The 9,450-nt window shown below is 52.7% G+C and overlaps 1 protein-coding gene across 5 annotated transcripts; it reads right to left on the bottom strand.

Moving 5' to 3' along the window:
• Nucleotides 1-245: 245 nt before the first annotated feature.
• On the bottom strand, nucleotides 246-8,978 carry LOC128806259 (uncharacterized). Of its 5 annotated transcripts, none has more exons than XM_053975684.1 (8): nucleotides 8,850-8,939; nucleotides 8,589-8,635; nucleotides 7,371-7,463; nucleotides 4,503-4,674; nucleotides 3,065-3,202; nucleotides 1,847-1,976; nucleotides 866-1,027; nucleotides 246-406 (listed from the first exon to the last, which is right to left on the bottom strand). In XM_053975684.1, the coding sequence occupies exons 2-7, from the start codon at nucleotides 8,619-8,621 to the stop codon at nucleotides 886-888; spliced, it is 708 nt and encodes a 235-aa protein (XP_053831659.1). In that variant the 5' UTR covers nucleotides 8,622-8,635; nucleotides 8,850-8,939; the 3' UTR covers nucleotides 246-406; nucleotides 866-885. The 5 variants fall into 5 exon arrangements, with proteins under 5 accessions (XP_053831659.1, XP_053831658.1, XP_053831660.1 ...); XM_053975683.1 differs by having other exon boundaries at nucleotides 8,823-8,884; XM_053975685.1 differs by lacking the exon at nucleotides 8,850-8,939 and adding an exon at nucleotides 8,718-8,786.
• Nucleotides 8,979-9,450: the final 472 nt, after the last annotated feature.

The following is a 9,450-nucleotide window of genomic DNA, read 5'->3' as shown; positions in this document are numbered from 1 at the left end:
ATGAGTATTTCCCTCCCTGTAAGTGTACAGGGTTTTAGAGAGTAAATGAACACCAACAATGCTGTTTAACACACACTACTTCTTGCTGAGAGTCAAAGTTTTATCATCAAGTTTTCGTTAAAGTACATAAATTGAAACTGCCCGAGTGATTTTAGCTCTGTAACCTCCATTGTCCCCCTCAAAAAAAAAAAAAAAAAAAAAAAAAAAAAAAAAAAAAAAAAACATTTTCTGACAATGATAAAAGCTGAGGTTCCTGGGAGATTTTAATCATAATTTGCACTTAAAGAGGTCTTTGCCAAACATTTCACATCTGACAGACATGGTGGGTTTGGTAGTGACAAGGTTTCCAAGGCTTTCAGGGTCTCTGATGAGCAATATCACACAGGCAGCTTGGAGGGCCAAAGAGCTGTAATCACAGAACAACATAGGTAACACATCCTAAAAGAAATCAGAAAAATGTGGAATAATGTAGGTGTCCTGGTCCAACAGGGCCAGCCTAGAAGAGGCTCCTCAGACCCAGCATTGTCACCCAGTGAACATCTCCATGCCACTCCCCCACCTTCTCCAGTCTCCAGACAATGTCTGACCACCCTCACAGTGAAAAATATTCTCCTAATTAGATCTGGTTGGAAAATCACTTTCTAGGAGGCCAGAAAATCATGGAACGGTTTTGGTTGGAAGGGACCTTTGAAGGTCATCTCACCCAACCCTCCTGGAGAACCCTCCTGAAGAACATTCCAGCAGCCGAACTATCAGGTCTCATGGTAGCTTGTGCCAGGTCCCATGACTGTTCATACCTTTCCCCACTGCCTCAGTCCCTGAAATCCCAGCTCTCAGGGCCAAAATGGATGATCCTGGTGCTTACCTCAGCCACCTTGGCACCACTCAGTTACCGACCAATTTCCATCGCGGCGTCCATCGCGCGTCCTTCCCAAAGGGCAGCCATTGCGCAGAGATGGGAGAGGACCAGTCCAGCTTCTTCAGGAAAATGCTGTAGCTGTCTGCATACTCAGAAACCCAGCGGCTCCTGCAGAGAACATGCAGAAGGGCATAAGGAGAGGATCTCCATCCTGTGCTTCGTGTGCCAGGACAAGGGACCTGCTTCCCCTTCTGTGGTGTTCGACCAGCCAGCCAAGAATCCGTGTGGAGCAAACAAAAGCACATTCAGGTGGGATGGGGGAGAGGGGGAACAGCCTGTGTCCATCAGGAACGGGGCAGATGCTGCAGCACACACGGCTGCCATCGGGATCCATCTCCCACCTGGACCAGCCATTACACAGGTGCAGTCTCCACCCCACATGTAAGTCCAGGATCACAGATTAAAATCTGCAATGCAGAGCTGGAATACATGTGTGCCCGGGGAAGGTGGGGGGCATGAGGCAGCGGGGAGGAATTGCCTTTCCAGTGAGAAATGAGAGCTCAGGAGCAGTTTATGCCTGTTTGGTTCATAGTGTGCAGATGAGTCACGTTGCAAACAGTTCCTGCCCTGTTTGATTTGAGAGAGCCCTTTCCCAGGGGAAGCCTGGGCATGGAAATTATGAGACATGCCTCCTGCCCCAGCCCCATGGGGATCTTCTTTCCACAGGGATGAGGCTGTCTCAGGAGTTGTCTCCCCACTCCTATGAACCCCACTGCAAAACATTTCAAGAAAAGGCTGATCAGGCTTTAGGAATGGATTTGTCCCCGAGGGAATTTCCTTGGGCTCATTGCATAACATGGACAAAGAGAAATACGCTGGAGAAACACCTTCTAATTCCAAGCAGCTCCAAAACCTCCCTGACCTACTCCTAGTCTGTCCCCCACTCCCAGCAGCCACCCTCTCCTCCCCATCCCACTTTTCCCTTACTCATTGAAGCGGGTATCTTCAGGGAAAACGGGAGAAGGCCTTATCTCCTCTGTGTATAATCCAGCATGGATTCCTCTCCGGGGCTCGAAATCTTGCTTGTAGATACTTTTCCACTCAAGGTCAGAGTAGTCTAGTGAAAGAGAGTCCAAATAATTTAAAGACTTTTTTTGGACCTCTGTCTCCTATATTGCACAGTCTGAGTGTTCCCCCTTCCCTTGAGCTCCATCGGCTCTTTGTGCTTCCAGCTCTCCTGTTGGAGTTACCATGATGAAGGGATTAACCAAGGGAAAATGGAGGAATTGCTTCCCTGATGTAGATAAGGTTATTCAGATGAGATTACTCAGCCCTTATTTTCTACAGCCTGTGTGAGGGAAGCCACACAAGGCAGACCTGGAAATGACATCTTGTGATCTTCCTGTCTGGATATTGACTTGTCACCTGGTATCAATTTTCCCACACTGTCTATTTTCTTTTCCATCCTGCCACTCATCAGAGACTAAACCAAGGAAGAGATTCACGGCCCACTTAAGGAAGAGATTCAGGCCCCTAATTGAGCACCATCACATCTGCTGTAATATCTTCCCCCAAAATCCCTGTGGGAGCTGGTTTGAAGAGGTGCCATCCTCCCATCGGACTCTCCAGAGATGTCTTATCTGTGTGTGAAGAGCTCGGTGTGTGTCCTTCTGATCAAGCAGATCTAACTGGGGATAAACATGCAGGGAGGACACACAAAGAAGAGCCACCCACTGTAGACAGATTTTCTGGGTATTTTGAAAATGACACATTCCTATAGTGAGTAATTAGTAGAGTATTTTTGTTGTTTTCACTGAGGCTGAGGTTACAGGTGTCTCACACGTGCATGGCTGTGTCAGGCTGTTAATGCAACCCAGCAGCAGCCCCTGTCTCCTGACATTATTTCCAGGGAGACCACATCAAGCAGGTCTGTGGTCCATGGGATGGGCAGTCTGGATATTGGGGTGAAAGAAACACCATTTACAACACTCCAACCTCTTCTAGAAGATAACTGTTTTTCTCTGCCCTGCTTTCTCCCCACTGATGGGCAGATGATTACAGGGGATCTGTGGACCCTTCCTGTGTCACTCATTTTCCCTTCACCCTCCTCAGTCTCTTCTGGAATTATATTAAAAAAATATAAAACCAGGCTGAAGGTCACCAGTTATTCTCTTGGGGCAGCTTCCACAGCCTCCATCCACTGACCTTGCATTAAAACAGATGAGTTCAGGTTCTTGGTTTTGTATTTATCAGCATTGAACATCACTTCCTTGTACAAATCCTGGGCGAACTGCTGGTAGGTGACCAAGTTAGCAGATGGCATCTCCCTTGGCACCAACGCCCCTGAGACACGGGAGGAGAAGAAGGTGAATTAGGAATCACCATCAATTATTCACCCAAATCCTACCCTTTGGATAGGGCAAGTTGGAGTCCCAGCTGGCAAAAATCAGGGCAGACCCAGTCACTTCAGCAGAGCTTTGCAGCTGAAGGTGCATCAACTTTGCTGAGGGGCATCAATTTTAATGGTCCATGACTCAAGTAAGGGAAGGATTTATGTTGATGCAAAGCAAGGGGAAAGAGCCCACTGTCTCCACATTGCCCTGGAGTGCTAAAAGGAGACCCTCAGCAGCAGGTCTGTGTGTGAGTGCACTGCTGGGATACATGGGGGAGAGCAGGAAGGGAAAAGCCCACTGGAGTTTTAGCATAAGACAGCTTCAGATGGGCTTGGCAAGGAGATCTTTGCAGCCCTCAGATGTAAGTGAAGTCCATATGGAGACACATCTGTCTGAGCTGCTTGTCCAGACTCTCCTTCTATTGAGTGGAGAGGGAAAACCCACCAGGGTTTACTTCAGTTCATTGTCAGGGTGGCATTTAAGCTACAGGAGATGGCTGTGTCTTTGCTCCCCTCTGATCATTGAAGGATCCAGACACAGGCATCCCACACTGGGAGAGATCAGCTCAGGGAACAGAGAGGACATCCCTGGCCATGTCTCCTGCTTGCTTCTGGAGCACTGCTGAGCAATGACACCCTCTTCCCTCTCAAGCAGGAAGTCAGAAAAAAAATCTTTGTTTTGGGATGGCTGGGCATGTCAGAATGATGCTTGGTGACCACTCCTTTTGTTTTCCTGACTTCCATGAGTATTTTAATCCATGCAAGCAAGCTGTTCAATGGTGTGGCTGAGGGCTGGCTACCAGCTCATTTGCTGTCAGACAGGTACCCTTAGCAGAAGGGTTTTTTGAACCACCCAAACCCCTCACACCCAACCAGAGCCCCTTTCCCTCCCTGCACGTCTGCAGCATGGGGTTGACTGCCTCTCCCTCTATCCCAGCAGAGCTGTAAAGATAAAACCCTTAGAGACCCTTGCTAGAAGTGGCTCTTCATGCACCAAGATGTTTCTAAAACCCCAGCTCCCTACACCCATGCTTTGGGCTGGCCTGGGAGCTGCATATTCATGGTGACGGCGCTGTGAGAACCCTCGCCAGGCTCAGCCCAGCACTGAGGCATCATCAGGATGCTGCAATCCATCCACGTGTGTCCAGCCAGCACGGGCCAGGGGCTGGGGGGCTGGCAGAGGCCCAGGCAGACAGTCCCTCAGGCAGCTGGACACGGCCTGTTCACCAGCAGTGAACCATCAGGGGTTACCCTCCGTTCCATCTGTCAGAGCAGGAGCTGGAAGGGGCGAGCAGCAGCACAGGTCGTGCATGGGCTCCGCGAGAATCTCCAGCTTCCCCGCCCGCCGTGGTGTCAGGTCAGAGGGCTGGAACTCTGGCAGGTAGCACTTGGGTAGGTTTTCCAGAGGAGGGTATGAAGGTGTCTGCAGGAAAAGGTCCCGTGTGAATGGAGAGGCAGCAGCTGGGGGGCAGCTGCTAAAGCATCGTCCAGCAGCCACCCACAGCAAAGCCTGGGCTCAGCCCCTGCATCCCCAGCTCAGCATCCCTGGGGATACAGGGCCACAGAGCAGCTCTGTGCTCTCACTGAAGTACAGGAACTTCCAGCTTCCTCTGTCTGCCCATCTCACAGCTTGGGACTCTGCTGGGCCCTGGCTGGGCAGTGGGAGGGAGGGAGGGAGGGAAGCAGCCCTGGCAAAAGCAGTGGGAGAGGGAATGGCTCCAGGGTTCATGTCAGGGAAAGGCTAAAGAGGATCCTGGGGTGGCTGCTGCCTCTAGCCTCTGCAGATGCTTTTTAGGGGCTCAGAAAGGGATTCTCCTGCTGTGAGCAACTCCAGGCTGCTGGGCCAGCAAGGACCCTCCTCACAGGGTTTGTCTGTGGTTGTTTTGGGTCTCGGTGGGTTTCTGTTTGTCCCTCAAACTCCAGGGTTCCCAGGGCAATCCCCTAATGTTTTTCCTTTGCCAGGCTGGCAGTAGGGCAGGTGGAGGCTGCAGAGCTACAGGAACTACCTGTGTCTGGGGGCTTCCCCCACTGAGGATGGCCAGAGCTTCTCCTGAGGTATCTCCAGAGGGACAAGAGCCTCCAGGAGACCCTGGCAGGGATGGCTCACCAGCCAGTGCTTTCTTCCTTAACCCAAGGGGTTCCCCTTCCCCTTGGGAAGAGTGCCCAAAATTTCACAGATGAAAACACCACAGTTGTTTTACCCTCTTAAAAAAGAACAAATCCTGTCAGGGCCAAGAGGGAAACCTGGGCCTCCCGAGTACCTCATCATCACATGGCCCAGTGGGACAACTTTCTTTGGCAGGCCTTGGGAATTAATAAGGAGCCAAAGGGAGCTGCAACCCAAGAGAATCAGACACAGCTTCCTTCCTTCCTTCCTATCTCCCAAGATACACCAGCACCTCCACAGGAAGTGTGCAGCCTTCCAAAAACAAAATTTAAATGAAATAAATACAAGAAAAAGAAAAAAGAAGAAGAAGAAAAAGAAACAAAGATGCATGGTTTTTCCAGCAGGCAGGGGTTAGACCCTGCCCTGCCAGCCGGGATCCTGGAACTGGAGCAGCCACCTAAGGCTGAGGCTGCCCGGGAAGCCCTGGCCAGCGCCGGGAACAGCAGGAGAGAGGAGAGGAGAGGAGAGGAGAGGAGAGGAGAGGAGAGGAGAGGAGAGGAGAGGAGAGGAGAGGAGAGGAGAGGAGAGGAGAGGAGAGGAGAGGAGAGGAGAGGAGAGGAGAGGAGAGGAGAGGAGAGGAGAGGAGAGGAGAGGAGAGGAGAGGAGAGGAGAGGAGAGGAGAGGAGAGGAGAGGAGAGGAGAGGAGAGGAGAGGAGAGGAGAGGAGAGGAGAGGAGAGGAGAGGAGAGGAGAGGAGAGGAGAGGAGAGGAGAGGAGAGGAGAGGAGAGGAGAGGAGAGGAGAGGAGAGGAGAGGAGAGGAGAGGAGAGGAGAGGAGAGGAGAGGAGAGGAGAGGAGAGGAGAGGAGAGGAGAGGAGAGGAGAGGAGAGGAGAGGAGAGGAGAGGAGAGGAGAGGAGAGGAGAGGAGAGGAGAGGAGAGGAGAGGAGAGGAGAGGAGAGGAGAGGAGAGGAGAGGAGAGGAGAGGAGAGGAGAGGAGAGGAGAGGAGAGGAGAGGAGAGGAGAGGAGAGGAGAGGAGAGGAGAGGAGAGGAGAGGAGAGGAGAGGAGAGGAGAGGAGAGGAGAGGAGAGGAGAGGAGAGGAGAGGAGAGGAGAGGAGAGGAGAGGAGAGGAGAGGAGAGGAGAGGAGAGGAGAGGAGAGGAGAGGAGAGGAGAGGAGAGGAGAGGAGAGGAGAGGAGCTCCCCAGGCTGCTGCTGGGGCAGAGATGGCAGCGGTGCCCACAGACAGCCCCTCTGCCTCGGTGGGCACACTCACACAATGATTTCTCTGTTGTTGTCCCCACCTTTTCCTCCCCAGCCTCAACATTTTTTTCCACTCTATCGTGAGCTATGAGCCCAAAGCACTCCAGCAGCCGAACATGCCCCCCACCACTGTGGCCCAGCGCACACCGCAGCTGTCCCCACCGGGCTGCCACAAGCAATTAAGCCAGGGCAGGCGGAGCGAGGCAAATCAGATTAAATAGCTCAGGGGGTCGCTCGCACTGCGAGAGATTAGGGGAAAAAAAAAAAAAAAAAAAAAAAAAAAAAAAAAAAAAAAAAAAAAAAGCTTCACCACAGAACCCTTCTCAAGGCCGTGTCAGGGCAAGGAGCCATCTCCATCCCAAACGCAATTCCCCTCCGCAAGGCGCTCCCGGGACGGGGCTGGGGCTGACGCACCCCGCCAGCCCCACGGGGAACAGGCGCAGCCCAAGGCTCCGGCACCGGTTCAGCGAGCAGTCGTTAGTGCCCTGACTTAATGAGTGCAATTAGCATCGCTCCCCACCAACAGCTTTACCCGAGGGTGCAAGGGGGATTTCCCGCAGGAGGGACGGGGGCACAAGCCGAGGGCATTTGGGCGTGATGGGAGCCGCTGGTGGGTCACAGCCGTGGGGACCACGGCCCCGCAGGCAGCAGCCAGCCCCGCCGCCCCTCTGGCACCAGCCCCGTCCCCAGCGGAGCCGGGAGGGGATGGGGCAGCCTGGGCTGGGCATCCAAGGCAGGACAAGAGCACGGTACCGGTACGTGCGCCTGGATGGGTGAGTGGTAATCGTCGTGCCAGCAGAAGTCCTTCCGATAGATGCTCTTGTACTGGTCCAGCGCGGCGGGCAGCTGGGAGGGAGAGAAGCAAACACAAGGCACCAATAAGCCTCGGGGGAAGGCTTCAAACGCGGTGACAGAAACCCAAAATGCTCCCTCATGGCTCAGGAGAGGATGAGCTGCTCTTCTGGGCCACCTGGGGCCAGTCCAACAGGGTGATTCCTTGCTCAGTTAAGGCCCCAGCAGGGTGGCTGGGAAGGTCCTACACTCTTTTGGCAATGGTTTCTGGGGCTCTTCTTGTCCCCAGGATTTCCCTTGCAACAAACTCCTTCCTCCTGCCCTCCTCAAACCTCCTCTGAGAGCCCAAATGGCCCCAGGCAGAGCACTAATACAGAGCTGCCGAAACACTTTGATCAGCTGCTGAGGTCCAGCATCACTCAGGTTAAATCAGCAGATGCTTCCATCTTCCATTTCAGTAACATTTGCTATGTGCTTATCACATATTTAAAGAGCAGGCTGATGTCAATACTTATTCTGCAAAACCATTGGAGAAACTATGGAGGAAAACTCTGCCAGGAGATATAAAGGCAGTGACACCTGCACCAACACCAGAAATCCTTGCAGAGCAAATTTCGGGAGACAGGGGGTGGATTTTAGGGAGAGAGCACTGTCTGTATGCTTTGTCCCTCAGCATGCACTGCTGGAGCCAGGAAAGCTGCTGAGATGAGCCTTCAGGCTGGCTCCAGAGCTGTTTCTCTGCTGAAGCATTAAACGTGATAACTCATCAATGCAAGGCAAGGGCTGGGGAGGTGAGCTCTGATTGCAGGTGTCACTGTGATCTCCACTGTGACACGAACACATCCACCACACAGGGGTGGCTTGGCCAGCCCTGGCAGGTGCTGCACTGCCATGTCCCTGTGACTGGGGACACTGCAGGAGCACACAGCACCTTAGGGAGGGCTTCGTGTGCCTTGCCAATAGCCACCCAGCTTGGGCAAAGATATATTTTATATTCTCAGTCCTTTTTTTCTAACATTTCACTCTTTTTCCCCTCTGGGCTTTGCAGACCAGCGTTTGGCTTTGGCCAGGAGGCAGAATTCCACAGTCACCAGTTCCTATTATCTTCCCAGAGCAGCAGGCCCAGCCAAACCCATTACTGAAACACCAGTGAGGACGAGAGTCCTGGGTGTACTTCACCTTCCATGGCTTTGCATCCCTTATTATCTCCATGGTGAACCAGGAACCTGGAGCAGAAAAATCCCTCAGTTAAAAACCAGCAGACCAGGTCTGCTCCATCCCACCTCAAGGGATAAGGGAACTGGAGACCTGAAGCTGGCTACTGGCAGGAGGAAGGGCATTCAGATGGGGCTGAAATACTCAGATTGGCAGAGTACGACTGATTTCAGCCAACCTCAGCAAAGTAAAATACACCCAGCCAGGACATAAGGAGATGGACACCTCAGGGGATGCAGTCTGTTGGAACTCAGAAGGGATGAGATGGAGGCATCCCAGCACCAGCCACCCCAAAATCACCCAGAGGGTGAACAGGTGTGGCCCCTCCTGCAACATGGAACATCACTGATGGGATCCAACAGTGCCTGTATGGTCACTGTGTTTCCAGGGTCAAGGGAAAACTCCATTGTGACACCACTGAACTTCAGAACCCTGGAGGCCTCGGTGGAGGAAGGGGAGCCTGAGGGGATTGGTGTTGTTTCCTGGAGCTAAAGGCACCCAACAACCATGCTGGGGAGCTGTTATCACTTTTTCAGCTGCAGCCAGCCATGCTAGGAACACATGGCCAGGAGAGGGACAAAGCCTGGCCTTTTTGAGCTCTTGAAGCCTCCCCCGTAAATCTTGCTAAAGAGGTGAGCAAAAGGTGGGGAAACTGAGGAGAAAAGGACATTACTTTGTGAGTGTGCTGAGCAGAAGGAAACAGCATCCTTACCTCCCTGCATGGAAGGATGGGGAACACTCAGAATTAGGGCAGGCAGGGATCTCCATTTGGGCTCAGAGGGTGGCTGAGGACACCTGAACTGTCCCCTTCATGCTGCCATTCTCT

The sequence above is a fragment of the Vidua macroura genome, chromosome 4 (assembly GCF_024509145.1).
Source record: "Vidua macroura isolate BioBank_ID:100142 chromosome 4, ASM2450914v1, whole genome shotgun sequence".
NCBI classification, from domain to species: Eukaryota; Metazoa; Chordata; class Aves; order Passeriformes; family Viduidae; genus Vidua; species Vidua macroura.
This window is presented reverse-complemented; position numbering and strand designations above follow the sequence as displayed.